Source organism: Gopherus evgoodei, chromosome 1, assembly GCF_007399415.2.
Source record: "Gopherus evgoodei ecotype Sinaloan lineage chromosome 1, rGopEvg1_v1.p, whole genome shotgun sequence".
Taxonomy (NCBI): Eukaryota; Metazoa; Chordata; order Testudines; family Testudinidae; genus Gopherus; species Gopherus evgoodei.
This window is the reverse complement of record NC_044322.1, coordinates 17,060,406-17,079,406: the sequence shown is the minus strand read 5'-3', so window position 1 is coordinate 17,079,406 and position 19,001 is coordinate 17,060,406. Positions and strand designations below refer to the sequence as shown.

The 19,001-nt window shown below is 42.3% G+C and overlaps 1 protein-coding gene across 2 annotated transcripts in view; it reads left to right on the top strand.

Moving 5' to 3' along the window:
• DLG2 (discs large MAGUK scaffold protein 2) overlaps positions 1 to 19,001 on the top strand; it is a 1,569,268-nt gene that overhangs the window by 279,011 nt on the left and 1,271,256 nt on the right. Inside the window, exon 4 of one of the 2 annotated variants that reach the window (XM_030558530.1) lies at positions 4,786 to 4,884. In XM_030558530.1, coding sequence (XP_030414390.1) covers positions 4,786 to 4,884 — 99 coding nt within the window. Of the gene's footprint in view, positions 1 to 4,785; positions 4,885 to 14,839; positions 15,177 to 19,001 lie in introns of those variants that run through there. The other variant, XM_030558473.1, reaches the window with a different exon arrangement.

The following is a 19,001-nucleotide window of genomic DNA, read 5'->3' as shown; positions in this document are numbered from 1 at the left end:
TTTTATTTTGTTATTACTTGGAACCACTTAAATCCTACTTTTTATATTTAATTCAATCACTTTTTGCTTATTAGTTAACTCAGAGCAAGTGTTAATACCTGGGGGAGCAAACAGCTGTGAATATTCTCTATCAGTGTTATAGAGGGCGAGCAATTTATGAGTTTGCCCTCTATAAGCTTTATACAGAGTAAAACTGATTTATTTGGGGTTTGGACCCCATTGAGAAAGGGGTATCTGGGTGTTGGAGAAAAGAGCACTTCTTAAGCTGTTTTCAATTAAGCCTGCAGCTTTTGGGGGATGTTGTTCAGACCTGGGTGTGTGTTTGTAGCAGGCTAGCATGTCTGGCACAGCTGGGCTGGGTATTGAAGTCCCAAGCTGCCAGGGAAAATGGGCTCAGAGGTAGTCTGAGCAGATCAGGTGGCAGTCCCAAGGGGGAGTTTCTGTGACCTAACCCCTCACAAGGTCTACCAATGGCTATTAGCCAAGATGGTCAGTTATGCAACCCCATGCTCAGGGCGACTCTAGTGTAGTGGTTATCACGTTCACCTAACACATGAAACATCCCTGGTTTGAAACTAGGTGGAAACAGGTTACTGTTCCTTCGGGGGGGAGGGATAGCTCCATGGTTTGAGCATTAGCCTGCTAAACCCAGGGTTGTGAGCTCAATCCCTGAGGAGGCCATTTAGGGATCTGAGGCAAAAATCTGTCTGGGGATTGGTCCTGCTTTAAGCAGAGTTGGATTAGACAATCTTCTTGAGGTCCCTTCCAACCTTGATATTCTATGATCTCTGACTACTTAGTGGAATGAGGATAATCAGTAGTACCAGGGTATAAAATATATTGGAAGGACAGAGCAGGTCATGCTGGTGGGGGAGTGGTGCTATATTTGAAAGAAAGCATAGAATCAAATGAAGTAAAAATCTTAAATGAAAAAAACTTGTCCCATAGAATCTCTATGGATAGTAATTCCATGCAAGAATTTACTACCAATCATTTTATCAGAATGGTGATAGTGACTGCAAAATGCTCAGGGAGATTAGATAGTTTATAAAAATACAAAACTCAGTAATAATGGGGGATTTCAACTATCCCCATATTGACTAGGTACATGTCACCTCAGGACAAAATGCAGACATAAAGTTTCTTGACACTGTACATGACTGCTTCTTGGAGCAATCCTGGAACCAACAAGAGGAGAGAGAATTCTTGATTTAGTCCTAAGTGGAGCACAGGATTGGTCCAAGAGGTGAATATAGAGAAACCATTTGATAATAGTGACCACAATATAATGAAATGTAACATCCATGTGGCGGGGAAAACACCTGAGCCCAACACTATAGCATTTAATTTCAGAAAGGGGGATTACACAAAAATGAGGAGGTTAGTTACACAGAAATTAAAATGTACAGTGTCAAAAGTGAAATCCCTGCAGGCTGCCTGGAAACTTTTTAACGACATAATGCAGGTTCAACTTAAATGTATACCCCAAACTGAAAAACATAGAGAACCAGAAAAGTGCCACTGTTGCTAAACAACAAAGTAAAAGAAGCAGTGAGAGGCAAAAAAAGGCATCCTTTAAAATGTGGAAGTTAAATCCTAGTGAGGAAATAGAAAGGAGCATAAACTCTGGCAAGTGGAGTGTAAAACCTGCTCCAGGATCAGGAGGAGAGCAGGAGTCGCAGACTAAACCAGAGCAGAGAGGAGGCAGGCTAGAGCTGGAACAAGGACTGGAACCAGGAGTAAGGCAAGGACAGCTGAGGACATGGCCCATATTAAGCAGCTACTGTGATGCTGCTGCAGCAAGGCTCGTAGCAGGCGATAGGGTCTCCTGCCCAGCGAGGAAGCCTGGCCATTTGGAGGAAGTTCATGGGGCCCAGCTGAGTTTGCCTAGTGACCTGGCTGGGAGCCAGCTGTGCTCCTGACAATCACTGCCTTACCTCACAGGGGTGTTGTGAAGATGGAAGCATTAAGGATTGTGAGGCGCTCAGACACTGTGATGATGAAGACTGTATGAGCACCTACGACAGATAGATAGGAGTAATATTGGGTCCTAAAGGCTTATGCCGTATAGCGTTAAATAGCACTTACGCACAGGCTTACCTTAAAGCATGTCTCTAGTCCCACTGGCTTCAGTGAAGGTAAGCACGCGTTTAAGTACTTTGCTGGATGGGGCTTAGAGTGCTCTGTACATTACTGGACTAAGCGCTAAATAAACAAGTTAGCACCAGAGGATTTGAACATGTGGATAGGATTTGGGCCATTTTTTTGGCACTGGCCCATTGTTTTCTAAATGGTGCTGGCAGTAGTTGGCCTATTTAAAATGCTGACAGTTGCTTGCCTGTTGTGTTAAAATTGACTGCTCCCAGTGAATGGTCTAATCAGGACGGCTTTACATCACTCATGATTTTTATGGCACTCAACAGCATGTGGGACAGAGCATAGCACTGTTTGATTCCACCCCACTTTCCGGTTCCGTGTTCTTGAAAAGCTATTAATATTTATCTCATAAATGAAAAATCTACAGTACTGTGCTGAATGTTTAGTAGGAAAACCACAAGCACTAAACACTTTGCCTATAATCTATAAATAAATCAGTTCAAAGAAAATGGTTTACACGAGAAGTTTGGTCATAAATTAGTGTGGAACCATTGGCCTTTTCCTATATCCTGGTATTGCAGATATTTTGAAAGAAGGCTTGTATTTTGTGATGGCTTTTTGCAAACATTGGAAAACTGAATGCTATGTAAACAAAACATCTCCCCCACCCCATTGTATTTCATTTAAAAATATTTGCAGACATGACCTTTCACAAATGTTGAGCACTTTCAAAAATATGTAACTTAGAGAATTTTCTGCAGTAATTAAGAACTGAGACAATTGTGGATAGTGTGGTTCACAGCCAGAGGTCTTGGGGCCCCTGGCGGGCCACGAGCAGATTTCAGGGGGTCTGCCAAGCGGGGCCAGTATTAGACTTGCTGGACCCCAGGGCAGAAAGCCGAAGCCCCACCACATGGGCCTGAAGCCTGGGGGCCTGAGCCCGGCCACCCAGAGCTGAAACTGAAGCCTGAACAACTTTGCTTTGCGGGGTCTCCTGTAGTGTGGTATCCTGGGCAATTGCCATGCTTGCTACCTCATAACAGTTGCCTTGACTTTAATACGCAGAAAAACAGCTGTTATGGCACAAGTGGGCCATGGAGTTTTTATAGCATGTTGGGGGGGGGCTTCAGAAAGAGAAAGATTGAGAACCCCTGGTTTACAGTATACAGTTACTGGGTCCATTTCTGCGGTTGCTCCGAGTGAAATCTAGACCGCAAGTAAAGTCAGTGGGAGTTTTGGTATTCATCCAGGATTTAGGGTTGCCAGGCATCCCGTTTTCTAGAGGAACACCCAGTTGAAAAGGGACCCTGGCAGGTCTGGTCAGCACAGCCGACTGGGCCATTAAAAGTCTGGTAGGTGCAGGGGCTGGCAGGCTCCCTACCTGCAAGGGCGGCTCCAGGCACCAGCACGCCAAGCGCGTGCCTGGGGCAGCAAGCCACGGGGGGTGCTCTGCCGGTCGCCATGAGGGTGGCAGGCAGGTTACCTTCGGCGGCATGCCCGCGGAAGGTCCGCTGGTCCCGCAGCTTCGGCGGACCTTCCGCAGGCATGCCACTGAATCCGTGGGACCGAGGACCTCCTGCAGGCAAGACGCCGAAGGCAGCCTGCCTGCTGTGCTGGGGGCAGCAAAATACCTAGAGCTGCCCCTGCCTACCTGGCTCCATGTGGTTCCCCTGAAGCAGAGACATGTTGCTCGGCCCCTAGGCAGGGGGATGGCTGGGGTCTCTGCGCATTGTCCCACCCCAAGTGCTGGCTCTGCGGCTTCCATTGGCGCAGAGCCACCTGGCCGCCCCTGTGCCTAGGAGCCAAGGGACATGTCGCCGCTTCTGGGGAGCCACCCGAAGTAAGTGCCACCCGGAGCCCGCACCCCTTCCTGTGCCCCAACTCCATGCCTCTCCCGCATCGAAACTACCTCCTGCACCCCTGACCACCTGCCCCAGCTCTGAGCCCTCCTCTTGTAGTCAAACTCTCTCTTGGAGCCCGCACCACGCATCCCCCTCACACCCCAGCCCTCTACCCCAGCCCTGAGTCCCCTTCTGAACCCAAACTCTCTCCCGGAACCCACACCCTGAACCCCCTCCCACACTTCAAGCCCCTGCCCCAGCTCAGAGCTCCCTCTCTCACTCCAAACCCCTCGGCCCAGAGCCCTCCTCCTGCACCCCAGAGCCCTTATCCCCAGCCCCACTGCAGAGCCCGCCTCCCCAGCCAGGGCCCTCACCTCCTCCCGCACACCAACCTTCTGCCCCAGCCTGGTGAAAATGAGCAAGTGAGGGAGCGAGTGACAGAGGGGCGGGTGTGGAGTGAGTGGAGGGCAGGACCTTGGGGAAGGCGTGGGGCCAAGGTGTTCGGTTTTGTGCAGTTAGGAAGTTAGCAGCCCTACCAAGATTTCACTCTCCATGTTTATGGCCTGATCTTGTGAGATGCTAAACACCCTCAACTCCCTTTGAAGTCAGTGAGAGTTGAGGTCACTCAGCACTTTTCAGGATTAGCTCATAGGCTTCAGTGGGAGAGGCTGCAGAATCAGCCACGGAGAATGACAAATGGCAAGAAATTGAGGGCCAGATCTGGTTCATGAGCTACAAGTGTGGATTAGAGGCACGGTTGCACTCCTGTATGTCTGGACTCATGCTTCCAATTAAAAGTAGTAGTATTCTGTGAATATCATTTGCTTTATTTGAATTTTTTTTATAGTCTGCGGTTTCCGATGGGTCAGATGGATCCGTATTATGTGATGAACACAATAAGGAGAATCAGTCTTTTGAAAATCATTCTGTAGACACGACGACAAAGGTAAGAACTGTGGTTATTTTTATTGTGTGATGAAATATATTGGTGACCTTCGTATACCATTTCTTTGGAGATGAATTGTATAAGGTATAAATTTATAGAGATGAAATGTATAGAGTAAATTGAGTTTTCAGTTCATGTAATAATCTCTTGCTTTTAATGAATTTAGATTGTTGGGAAGGTTCAGATCAGGTTTATAACAGCCGTTTATTGATACGTTGCTAGTTCTATGGATTTAATACCATTCCATACAGGATTTTAGATCTGTATCATGGGCATAAATGCCACTGATGTTAGGGAGCAGTTGAAGCCTCAGAGCTTTTGTGTTGATCTTGTGATACTTTTTTTTAAAGTTTAAGCAATGTTCATTGTGCAGGATATTCCTTTTTCCTTAGATTTATTTAAGGCTTCTCAGTATAAACTGTAACCTAGTTTCTTGGTAGCTAAATAAAAAGTTGGGAAGGCAGAATGTGAATATGTCAGCAGATGAGATGATTTTTGTATTGACAAACTAATGATAGTTCTAGTAGTATAAGTGTACCCTGAGTGGTAAATGAAGCAGCATGACTACAAGGTTACAGTTTAGGGATTTTTGTTACAGTATTACTTATAATAGTCACACTGTTTGAAATGATGGAGTTAAGGGTGTTTGTGTGTTTCTGTTATAACGTCTATGGCATTTTCATGTACTCACAACTTGGCTGTAATAGTTCTCTCTGGGCTCAGTATTACCATGGAAGGTTTCAGCACTGAAGTCATTTGATTTTTTTCCAAGTTAAATAAAAAGATTTGGACTTTTAATAGCAGCAAATTGAAAATAGGAAAAGAAAATAGAAGTTAACTGGGTTGGGATAATTAGTTGACCTCTAAAGAGCTTTGTTTCTCTAACACTGAAGACTTGCGGGTTATTTATTACCTCTTGTCTAAGACCTTCTCACTGGCTATGTGTAAACTATGTTGGCTTTGTCATTTGTTAACTCCTTAAAATCCATAACTGCAATGATCCAGCATGTCTTTCTGATTTTCTCTTGCCGCTGTGTTTCCACTCGATCTGCAGTCCTTACTCATGCCGAGTGATATGTAAGTTCTACTCGGTGTGGTTAAGATTTGCAGAATTGTGTCCTGAGATCTGCTGATTATTAGCCTGGTTCTGGGAGGTTGCTGAACACCCTTAATTCTCATTGTAGTCAATGGGAAATGAGGGCATTCAGCAACTTGCAGGATCAGGACCTGTATACAGTATACCTGTATACTGTGTCCCCAGTATCAAGCTGAAATAATCATATAGCCCATTGATCTCAGTGGGCATTAAACATGCTTAGCCCCTCATAGAATTTGATCCATTATGTTTATGGCTGAAGTTCCAGGACTGGAAATTACCAATTAAGCAGCAGACATGGCCCAAATAGTTTTCTTGATGTCACAGGGCAGGGCATAAGATGTGATGTTCCTCATTTACTAATTGGGGAACGCAGCATCAATTGTGCTAACTCTGTGTCCATGGTCAGGAAATGTCATTCCCAGTGTCAACATCCAAAGGAAGAGCGCTACATCACACACCTCTTCACTTAAAGCCCCTGGTAAAGTATCAGGACCTTCTTGACCCCAGCAAGAGGCTGTCTGCCCTACTCACAAATAAAAATCTGCATAGAAATAACTATTACATTGACCTTATCTTCACGGCTAAAAAAAAAAGTGTATCACTAACATGCATGAGCTATTACTGAGGTACAGTGAAGATCAGGCACTTTAGTTTCACCATGAGGTAAAAAGTCCTGTACCACTGTCAGGGGTTGACCTTGGGGAGATAACCTTGTAAAACTGAAGCACCTGGTTTCCACTGTGTTTTTATCTGGTGATAACTCATGCAAGTTAGTTACCCTGAGATGAAGATCCCAAGTACACTGAGCACACTAGGTTAGAATTCCATCGTCCTGGCCAGCATTCCCAAACAATGAACTTCCTGAAACTGGGATTTTTCCACTGTGGCAGAAGTTTTATTTTAATTTCTGATATTTGCTAGTTGTATCACTTTATGTGAAAGAGGCATTTTGTCTAATCCCTTTTTTAAGTGACTGTGCTTTAATGTCAATTGTGCACTGCTATGACAGTGACATTCAGCTACACCGCTACCCTGATATAACGCTGTCCTCAGGAACCAAAAAAATCTTACTGCGTTATAGGTGAAACCGTGTTATATTGAACTTGCTTTGATCTGCCGGAGTGCGCAGGCCCGCCCCCTGTAGCGCTGCTTTACCACATTAGATCTGAATTCGTGTTATATCGGGTCACGTTTTATTGGGGTAGAGGTGTATATCGGGCTGGCTATGTATTTAAACATACGTATCACGCTTTTCAGATGCTGATGACTGATTGGATGTTAATTTCACTAGTCAGAGTGGCTGGGAATTAAAATGAAATCTTGATAGCACTGTGTAACTTGAAAGCTGAGAGCCACTTTAGGAAGCATTACCCTTGTGCTTTTACTGCTGGGCGTGCCGCCCACGTAACCCAGTGTTGCATATTTAACTGAAGCACTTCTGTTTCATTCTGAATAAGAGATTTGTGGGTGTTTGAGATAAAACAGTTATGTCATTGTATGAAAAATAATAAAGTAAAACATTAAACAGGAGTTGTGAATTATAAAGGCATGGTGCTTTTTAAAGGCTTGATTATTTATGATCCTGGCAGGGCTATTGGGATAGCACAAAGAGCCTTCCTCATCCTGTGCTCCACACCAAAGGCTAGGAGTGTACCTCACTGTCTCCATATAGGCCTGAAAAACTGTCTGGGTATGCAGGGAGAAGCAACCAAATGCCACAATCGTGCCCTAAATTTATAGTCCTCAAAAGTGTATGTTGTCCATTAGAAAATGGATATTTGACTTGCTTCATGTGTAGGTGCTTGGGCTGTGAGGTACTTGGATAGACTAGTGCAAAATGGAAGCCCCAGTGGGCATTCCAAGTAATTGACTGTATGTGGGGATCTTCAGAGGGGCTGGAAGGGAAGGAGTCCTCCCCAACAGGTCATGGAGTGGAAGAGGAGCCACACTGCAGCTCCAGAGCTACAGTAAACCTTGCAGATCCTGCCCCTCCATGCTGAGGTGCATAGTTCTGTACAATTGTGCTTACCTGTGAGCTGTGGTGCAATGAGACCACCAGGCCCTGAAGGGGTTAATGTGGACCTTAGAAGTCAATTATGTCACCTGGATAGAGAGCGAGGCTTAACTGAACATGAAGGCCAGTTAGGCAGGAGCAGGCTGGTTATTCTGAAGAGAGGAAGTTTGTAGCAGAAGGGGGCTGCAGGGAGAGAATCTGCAGTCACTTTCTGGGGGGATAGAAAAGGTAACAACGAGTCTGAGGGAGCAGATGTGGGCCAGGTACAGGGTCCTTGGCCTGGAAACCTGAGGTTAGGGTAGGTCTGGATTCTCCTACTGTTCACTGGGGAAGGTGGGGTGAAACTCCCTGAGGTAAGGGATGAAAGGACAACAGAGCCCAGAGACAGATGAAGACCTGCTATAAGGTCATTGCACTATAGTTTGGTTGGATTATCTGTTACCCCAGAAGAGGTGGAATAAAGCCTGATCTGGCTGAAGGGCCAAGTTGCAGGAAGAGAGACCGCTGCAGCAATGGGGTCACCATTGTCAGGGGTCACTGTATGGGGAGATAGCTGCTACGTGATACCTGGCCACAAGGAGGTGCTCCTGTGGTGAGTGATCCCCTTTACAGGTGCACAGTGGAAAATATTACCCTTGCAGTAAAACCACAGGAGACCTACTACTGTCAGGGGCTGCTGCAGCCATAAGGAGCAGAATTGCATTTGCGTTGACCTTCACTTTTACTTTTTGACCCAAAGTCTCATGAGCTATTGATTTAATTTTTCCCTGTTTTACATTTTGTTCTGGGCTTAGCCTTTAAGAACATAAGAACAGCCGTACTGGGTCAGACCAAAGGTCCATTTAGCCCAGTATCTGTCTACCAACAGTGGCCAATGCCAGGTGCACCACAGGGAGTGAACCTAACAGGCAATGATCAAGTGATCTCTCTCCTGCCATCCATCTCCATCCTCTGACAAACAGAGGCTAGGGACACCATTCTTTACCCCTCCTGGCTAATAGCCATTTATGGACTTAACCACCATGAATTTATCCAGTTCTCTTTTAAACACTGTTATAGTCCTAGCCTTCACCACCTCCTCAGGTAAGGAGTTCCACAAGCTGACTGCGCTGAGTGAAGAAGAACTTCCTTTTATTTGTTTTAAACCTGCTGCCTATTAATTTCTTAATTAGTTCTTGTATTATGGGAATAAGTAAATAACTTTTCCTTATCCACTTTCTCAACATCACTCATGATTTTATATACCTCTATCATATCCCTCCTTAATCTCCCCTTTTCCAAGCTGAAGAGTCTCTTTCCTCATATGGGACCCTCTCCAAACTCCTAATCATTTTAGTTGCCCTTTAATTATAGAAACCATGAGGAGGGATACCTGTAGGGGAGCTACCAATTTAGGATTTCCCAAACTTTTCCGTAGCATGGACCACATCTTAACAGAGAGATTGTTTCAGAGCCATTTCTCCTCTTATACATGATTGCTCAGACCCCTTCCTCCCAGTGGTGACCCAATAACAAACCAATCATAACCCACATTAACTGAGTGCTAATTGGGTGCCCAGATGAACCCTAACTAGAAGGGTTGTCCCATTATTGCAATTACATCAATTGCTTTTGTTAAAAAGAAACAGCGGGAAAGCAATTAAGCTATTTTTAGCAACTTTCAAGGCAGTTTAGCAACAGGAAACAAGGGGAAGGATCTAGCACTATGCGACCAGCCAGCAATTTGCGTGTCACTACCAGGTGCTCCCTGGTCCACAATTTGAGATCCACCAAATTAAACAAATCCCTGTCCACATTTGTAAAAGTGATGTATTTACCTATGTATTCTGTATACACCTCTACCTCAATATAACGCTGTCCTTGGGAGCCAAAAAATCTTACTGTGTTATAGGTGAAACTGCGTTATATCGAACTTGATTTGATCCGCTGGTGTGCGCAGCCCCGCCCCCTGGAGCGCTGCTTTACCACGTTATATCCAAGTTCATGTTATAATGGGTGGTCTTATAAAGGGGTAGAGGTGTATATGATGCTTAGAGTGCTGGACAAACACTTGGCAATTTGACAAATAAAATGTCAACACTATTATGGTACAGACTGACAGATGTCATGAAATACAAAAGACTTAAGACCAAGATTTTCAAAAATGGGTGCCTAATGTTCAGTATCTGAATAAGTGGTCTGATTTTCAAAATTGCTGAACTTCCAGTGCCTTTTGTTTACTTCTTGTTTTTCATTCAGGTTTAACAATAATGCCGGTTTCAGTTTTGTTTGTAGTCAATTTAGCTTTGAAATTCTTAGCACTGCCAGGTTTGGGTTTTAAACAATCTAGAAAATACTTAAAAACACTGTTTTAACAGAATATTAATAAAAAATCATGGAAACCTTCCTCTTGGTTTTACGTTGTATTATAGCTTGGGTTTTTTCTTACAAGCTATTAGGGCTGTCAAGTGATTAAAAAAATTAATTGTGATTAATTGCGCTGTTAAACAAGAATAGAGTACCATTTATTTAAATGTTTTTGGATGTTTTCTACAGTTGCAAATATATTAATTTCAGTTACAACACAGAATACAGTGCTCACTTTATATTTAATTCTTATTACAAATATTTGCACTGTAAAATACAAAAGAAATAATATTTTTCAATTCACCTAATACAAGTACTGTAGTGCAATCTCTTTTTCATGAAAGATGAACTTACAAATGTAGAATTATGTACAAAAAAACCTTCATTCAAAAATAAAACAATGTAAAACTTTAGAACCTACAAGTCTAATCAATCCTACTTCTTGTTCAGCCAATCGCTCAGACAAACAAGTTTGTTTACATTTCAAGAAGATAATGCTGCCTGCTTCTTGTTTACAATGTCAGCTGAAAGTGAGAACAGGTGTTTGCATAGCACTGTTTTATCTGGCATTTACTTGCCAGATATCATAAAGATTCATATGTCCCTTCATGCTTCGACCAACACTCCAGAGGACATGTGTCCATGCTGATGAAGGGGTTCTGCTTGATAATGATCCAAAGCAGTGAGGACCAGCGTGTGTTCATTTTCATCATCTGAGTCAGATGCCACCAGCAGAAGGTTGATTTTCTTTTTTGGTGGTTTGGGTTCTGTAGTTTCTGCATCAGAGTGTTGCTCTTTTAAGACTTCTGAAAGCATGCTCCACACCTCGTCCCTCTCAGATTTTGGAAGGCATTTCAGATTCTTAAATCTTGAGTCGAGTGCTGTAGCTATCTTTAGAAATTTCACATCGTTATCTTCTTTGCATTTTGTCAAATTTGCAGTGAAAGTGTTCTTAGAATGAACATGTGCTGGGTCATCATCCGAGACTGCTATAACATGAATGCTATTGCAGAATGCGGGTAAAACAGAGGAGACATACAATTCTCCCCCGAGGAGTTCAGTCACAAATTTAATCAATGCATTATTTTCTGGAACGATGGCTGAAGCATGAAGAGGCACATGAATCTTTAGTGCATTTGGCATATAAATATCTTGCAACGTCGGCTACAACAGTGCCATGCGAACGCCTGTTCTTACTTTCAGGTGACATTATAATTAAGAAATGAGCAGTATTATCTCCCGTAAATGTAAACAAACTTGTTTCTCTTAGTGATTGGCTGAACAAGAAGTAGGACTGAATGGACTTGCAGGCACTTATGTAACAAAAAACCTCTACATTTGGAAGTTGCTCTTTCATGATGAAGAAACAGTACTTGTAGGAGGTGAATTGAAAAAAACCCATTTCTTTTGTGTATCATTTTTACAGTGCAAATATTTGTAATAAAAAATAATACAAAGTGAACACTATACACTTTGTATTCTGTGTTGTAATTGAAATTGATATATTTTAAAATGTAGAAAAACATCCAAAAACATTTAATACATTTCATTTGGTATTCTATTGTTTAACGGTGCGATTAAAGACGATTAATTTTTTTGAGTTAATTGTATGAGTTAACTGCGATTAATTGATAGCCCTACCACAGGAACAACTAAAATAGTCTCTTTTCTCCCTAGGTGACTGCTTCATAGCTAAATTTTGTCAGGTGTTTCTATAGTGTAATTCAGTCATGATCATATTTATCGTTAACATGAAAATTGAAGAGGTGGAGAACATACAGGAGGATAGGACCACATTGCAAAATGACCTACAGAAAATGGAGTAGTGGGGGATGCTGGCAATGTAGGGAGAACTGGTGCTAATAAATGTAAAATCAAACGTTCAAAGAGAAGAAATAATCAGCAAAGATCTACCTTTGGAAGGACATAATGAAGCACCTGAATCCACAGTGTTAAAATAAGTGTGCTTTCATCTTGTCTCTTAAATATTGTTCCCCAGTATTGCTTGTATGCTTAATGCATCTGAACAGGATAGTTGCTGGAGAGCATTTTTGGAATAGGGATTGAGAGGTTGCATGGAGAGGTGGTTTGTGATTTACAGCTTCAAAAAAAAAATTAGAACCACTGAATCAGTCAGCTTCCCTACCAATGCAGCACTGGCTTTATCTAACTTACTGTTCATGCATGTGGAACAAATGGTGACCTCATACATACAGACACAATGGTCATCTGGGAGGATCAAACAGGGACCTTCAGCCCTAGAAGCACAAGTCTATTCTACTGTAAGCTAAAGGAGGATGACGGAGGCATGAGCACACAGTAAACTTGTGTACTGTACAAGCAAAGCCCACACTTTTGCATGCACACAGTGGTTAATTTTACACATGGAGACGATGGTTTGTATTCAGGATTTGCACAAATTGGAGCATAGATGAAATCTGTGGATCACTTTACTCATGTAAGTAGTTCTTACTGAGTTCCATTGCTTCACTTTTCATGTAATACCTTGTAAATTGGATCATGAGCCCAATGGGACTACTCACAGGAATAGAGTTGTTCACATGTGTGTTTACAGATCAGGCCGTTAGAGATATGTTTGGAAATGTATCCTGGTAACCAGTTTTTGACTATGGAGTGAATTTTTACAGCCAAGTCATTAAGTAATTTTTAAAAATGAAAGCAATTCACACAATGTTCCTGTAATAGATCGAATGCAACAGATAGAGGAGCACACAGGAAATCAAATGAAGGTGTTGTAAATGTGGGTGTCAGATCCCTCCCTGTTTTAGAGTTATTTGGATTCCCATTTACCCTGCCCTGCCCAGATTACAAACAGGGCTTTGGTGAGACCATATAATGAGTTAATTGGCCCTTCAGTGGTACGCGGGCCAGGTGAAGCAAGAAATGTTCAGTGATTCTTTTAGCCAGTTTTTTAATAAAACTGTTGACTAATGGAATAAACCACAGTATGGACTAAACGTACAGGCTTCAATGTGTCACCTACAAAAATCCAGTTTTCTGCACAAACAGTGAAGTTATTCAGAAGACATTAAAGTGTCTTAAGTCCTAAAAGCTCTGGAGAGTCTCCTTTTAAGATTTTATATCCTGTAAAACTTCAATAGTTTGTGGGTTATTTTTCTTTTGGTTGCTGTCTGATTCTGACCACATGTCTGATTCACTATGGATTTTTTAAAAACTTTGGTAGCAGTGACCTCATTTTGGCAAAATAATTGTGTGTCATTTCCTGAACTTCTTGCTTCTTTAGCAATCATGAGTATATTATGGTTATAACCTTGATAATTTGTGGAAGGGAGATAGATGACTCTTATACGTTCCTTTTTTTTTTCTTGAAAAAGTTTTTTTTTTAATTGAAAACATACTTTAGCTGAGTGAGAACGAGAGGTTCTCAGCATAGCACCCATGGGGAAAGTGTGCTGTCCGATAGATTGAAAAGGTGAATTGTAATGTATGGGTGTCTAGACGTTTCCTCTTGTTGCTGTCAACGGTCCAGTTGGCTGTATTTTTTTTTCCAGTGAATAGGAGGCATTGATTTTTTCCTCTCTCTTCAGCCAGAGCTTTCATTTTACATATCTTTCCCCTTCTCTCTCTCTCTGTCTCTCTCTATAAGAAAGGGAAGACTTTAAGAGCTGACAGAGAGCTTTCTTACTCAGCATGATTCATGTCAGACACCTCAAAGGCAAGTTCTACACCAGCATCGCTGCAAGAAAGGTAGGGGCTTTGTGGCTACCCTGTTTTCTATGGGAGATTGCAGGACAGTCAGCAACTCAGAGAGGACATGAAATGAGCAGATTAAGACTCTGATGCTGACAAGGATCCACAGAAAGTTTGGGAAAGAATTTGAGAAGTTTTAAAACTGTCCTTTGGGGGTGTTCTTTTAATTAAAAGCTTTGAAGTTTTTTTCGTAACTTTAAAAAATAGTCCCTCTAGTTTTATGTAATGTATAAAGAGGTTTTTTTTTTCTGTGTGCAGTGAACTATAATTATACCAACATTGCACCCCAGGGCGTTGCATGCCAGTGTAAATAGGCAGTTAACTTTTTTTACTAACCTGACATTTTTTTTGTTATATATTCTGAAAGTTCTTATCATCCAGCTGTTATATTCACTTCCTGAATCAGAATCCACCCTAGTAACTCTGAGGGATTGTAGATGTGACGCATGACCCAGCGTGTATACCTTAGTGTTTCAATCATGCAAGTGTTCACGTGTTCACAGGAATCAGGCTCCTAATAAAAACCTTTACAACCCAAAGCAGTTGTTTTGGCAGAGAAGTGACAGCACTTTGATAGATGGGCCCAGTAGTTGTGTATGTTGTGCTTATTCAGAGTTAGCAGGGAAGAAGAGGGGAGAGAGAGAGAGAGACTTGGAAAAGGAAATCTGATGGGTATACTGGAACAGCAGATCAGAACTGTGTAATCAGAGTCAGAGCTGAAATGTGATGCTTTTGCTCTTTTGTGCTTGTTGTGGTTCTCATATTCCCAGTTAGAATCCTGCATACTATTTAACAGAATATTTTGATCACAGATTGAACAATGCAGCAATCAAGCTTAACAAGCCACCTGGAAGTTTTGCTTGAGATGATTTCTAGTGGATTTTCAGATCCCTGTGAGAATAATGACTGCCTTTAGCATTGTGGAGGAGGACTCCAGTTTCTTATGAGGGCCCCTATTGGAAAAGCAGGCTGTGCAGATTCAAGTCTCTGGTTCTGTTCATGCTGTTTCAAAAGCCTTTCCTCAACCTTGCTGATTTATGATTTACATACACTCCTGTGGAGATTTGCAGAATGGATTGTCTGTGCATTGTCACAACCAAGGTAGGACTGAAACATTACTGTTTTGGGTGCATATCTTTCTGCTATTATTCTGTTCCTGTAATTAAACAGAGTAAGTATGTAGTGTCTCAGATTGCAAGATAAAATAACTAAGCCTTGCTTCAGTGGGCATTTTATTCTCTTTATCTGAGGGGTTACACTGTTTGTTTCTATACCTAAATGATATGGTGGTGTTTTTTACCTGTAAAAGGAAAATGGTTTGATATTTTACCTTAGACTTTGCTTTTGTCTATTAATATCTGTAGTACTGGAGCAGTTTCAAAATAGATGTTAAAATGCACATATAGTCTCAATATATCATGCCAGCTTATTCTTTAAATGTGGGAACAGGCAATCATGTTCTTTTTTAAAAATCTGAGGATTGTATTATATGTCCTAGCATTTTAGAGAAGCCAATCAGATGTAGTTTAGATAGCAACAACATTTCTGATTGGAGAGTAGCAAGTTTCTGTAGCTTATGTGGTTTTCTTGGGCAAAACATAGCTTTGATTTGTATCTCTAGGCCTTAAAAATCAAAATGCATTGGTCTGAATTCTGCTGTATTATGCCAGGGTCAGAGCCATTGAATTGGCCTTCTAAACAATCCCATCCACCCTCCAAATACGTATTTAAGTGATTCCTCGCATCATCGCACCTCCATGTGGGTCACTGGCCTGAGCATTTGAGGAAAGGGCTAAGTAAAAGGATTTTTGTGGGAACTCCCCAGACTTAGTGAACTAATTTAATATAAAATGATGGGAGGCATTTTTAGGTCACTGTTGGCGTTTTGTGGCAGAAGAAGCGGAACTGAAATACTTGGAGTGGGGTTCATGCTTGGTGCCAACATTTGTAAAGGAGAGTTGTACTGAATAAGCTGAGGTTCTGGGAATCCCCTATCTGACAGAGGGCTTGAAGTGAATTCTGGTGAATTTCAGTGTTTGCGTAGTATTTTACAGAGCGCTTTTGCTGTGTGTGGTGACAAGAACATTTTGAGTATTGTGTAAATAATACTTGTTTGTATCACGGTAACACCTAAAAGTCCCAGTCACAGGTCAGGGCCCCATCGTGGTAGGTGCCATAGACCAAAGAGATGGTCCTTGATCTGAAGAGCATGTAGTCTAAGTATAAGAGAGACAGCAAGTCTTGGATGCAGCCAAGAGACGTGCAAGCACAAGTTAACAATGACACAATACTGGCCAGCATGATGAGCAGTGGTCTCAATACACCAGCAGTCTAGCAATAAAAATATGCCTAAGAACAGCAGTTCATTAATGACCATCACCATCACCCTTGTGCGGAAGGCAAGTGTTGTTCTCCATCTCCTGCAGGTGGGGAAACTAAGGCAGAAAGATAAAGTGACTTTGAGTTCGGCCACAGAGGTAATTGGACTCAGTGCTGGGATTAGAAAACAGGAGTCCTTTGCCTTCAGACCATGCCCAGACTCATGCTACCTGCTCCTCCTTGTGGCCAGAGGTCACACATTCAGCTCAGCTAATGAGACAGTTTAGCTGCATTTAGCAGATGAGATGGTGCTGGTGCCAACTCTCGTGTCATTGGCAGGAGTCTGAGTAGGGCTGTCCTACAGTCACATAATTGAGGGACCTCTAGCAATTGATTTCATTGAACTCAAAGGCCAGCTCTGGGCAACTGTCAGGGGTCTCAGAATAACTCCAGGTCTTTATAAAATATTCAGTGCGCACTTTCAGCCCTAATGTTCAGTTTACATTTTTGAGGCTGCTTTGCAAGGAAAACGGTTAGATACTTCTTTAAGAACTTGGATTAACCCTGACATTTCTAGGTCTCCAGGTGGGGACTTGCAGCTGTAGGCTTTGACAGCCCCTAAGGTTAGTGCTGACACATGTAATAAATAACTGTGCTGACTGCAGTAGAGCTAGTCTGCATTCGGTGTAACTGCGAGCGGAACCTGGCCTTCCTTTTATTAACAACAACAACAAGCTGCCTCTGACATAATTGCTCTACGAATGGATGATGAACATGTGAACTGAGTCAACTCTGCATTCCATGGAGCCCTGTGGAGAGTAACATACATGGGGTCACAACCATTTCACTCCCTCAGTTATAAGCAGGTCCTCCACTTCCACATATCCATGATACCGTTCTTCCCATCAGATCTGTGTCCTGTACCTCTTACCTCACTGACTACACTGGTAGATACATGAACCAGCGCTCAAGGTGAAGTGAGCAGGGGAAAGCAGATAGGATAGTCAATCTCTGCAGCAAGTCACTGGTGGTAGAGTTGGATGGAACCATGGAGAACAACTGGGTATCAGTCCAAAGTGCATGTCTGCACCCATTGGAACTCTGTATTACCCTATAAAAGTGGGCAGTGAGTGACTCCTGCAGCAATTAAAAGCTTCAAAGTATTAAAAAAATTGCAATAACTTGTAATACATATTTTATAGATGTTTCCCCTGTGTTTTTTCTGCACAGTATTAAAATAGCTATGTTGATGGTTTTATGCTGTACTGCCCCAAATTCTGGTAATGTTCACATCAGTGTGTATCTGGAATAACTCTACTGAAGCCAGTAACTTCAGGATTCATGAGAGCAGAATTTGGCTCAGTGCATTTGATATTTGATAAAATTGTTGTGCACACATTATATCCTCAAATCTTGCATTTATGCCTCAAAATGGTCATTTTTAGCCTAAAATCAAGTAATTGCACATATTTAGGCATCCATTAACCTGATTTGTGCGTGTAAGTGTAATGGCCACCTTCGAAGATGTGGATCTTAATATGAAGAGATAGTAAATGTTTAGTTGTTTTTCCTCAGGTTTTGAAAATAATACAAAGGGAACATAAATTTACTTAAGGTGCAGACAGTCAGTGCTAGTAAAAAGTCAACACATGGTCATTAAATTTACTGTGGTATTTGCAGCATTTCCAGTTTATAAAAAATAACGTACAGAGAGCGGTCAAGTCAATAGTTATGCAATAAATAGGCTTTTTTAAATTGCTGTGTAATATACATGAAGGTATTATTTAGACCCCTATAAATTCAACAGCCCAATGGATCGAACTTGTTAAAGACTTGTCCCAAATCTTGATTTCTATTTAAACAGGTTTTTTTCCAGGAAAAATGTAACTCCCCCAAACAATAAGTTGAATGTTCTCAGTACTACAAAATGTGCCTGCCTGATTTTATTTTGTTGCTCTCACCATGTTCTTACTGAACACATGAGCCAGAAATGCTGAATCAGGGCTTTTTTATGGGCTTCTTGTTTGTTTGAATTGATCATGTCCTTAATTTAGCTTCTTTTCTGCTGATACATAAGCCACATGGCTTTATGGTATTATTTTGTCAATAGAATTCAGTAAAAATAACAGGAGTTCAGGTTCTCAAGCCCATCTAGCCCTCTAGGCTTGAGAGCCCAAGCCCTATCCCATCCCGCAATGTCCACACTGCTATTTTTAGTGCACTAGCTCAAGTTCTGCTAGTATAAGTCTGTCTACCCCAAACTTGCTCCCAGCTGCAGTGTAGACATACCTTTGGGGGTTTCACTGAGCTGTTCCGCCCCAGCGGGAGTATCCAGAAAGTTCACAGAGAGCACGGGAACAGGCCCGCTCTGCCACCTCTTAGGAAAATTCAGCATGCACTCCTCTCCACTTCCTGCCGGCTTTGGGTCCAGCCATTCTGCCTTTGGGAGGCAGTTTGTGCAATAGCAGCTGCATCAGTGTCTGCTCAATGCACTGAGGGCAAGAGGCAGGAAGGTTCCACCTTTTGCCCTCTCTCTCTTGTGAGCCAGGCAAGGGGCTACGGACAGGCCAGGCCAGATTATATCATATAGCTTGGCTTTTGCTCAGC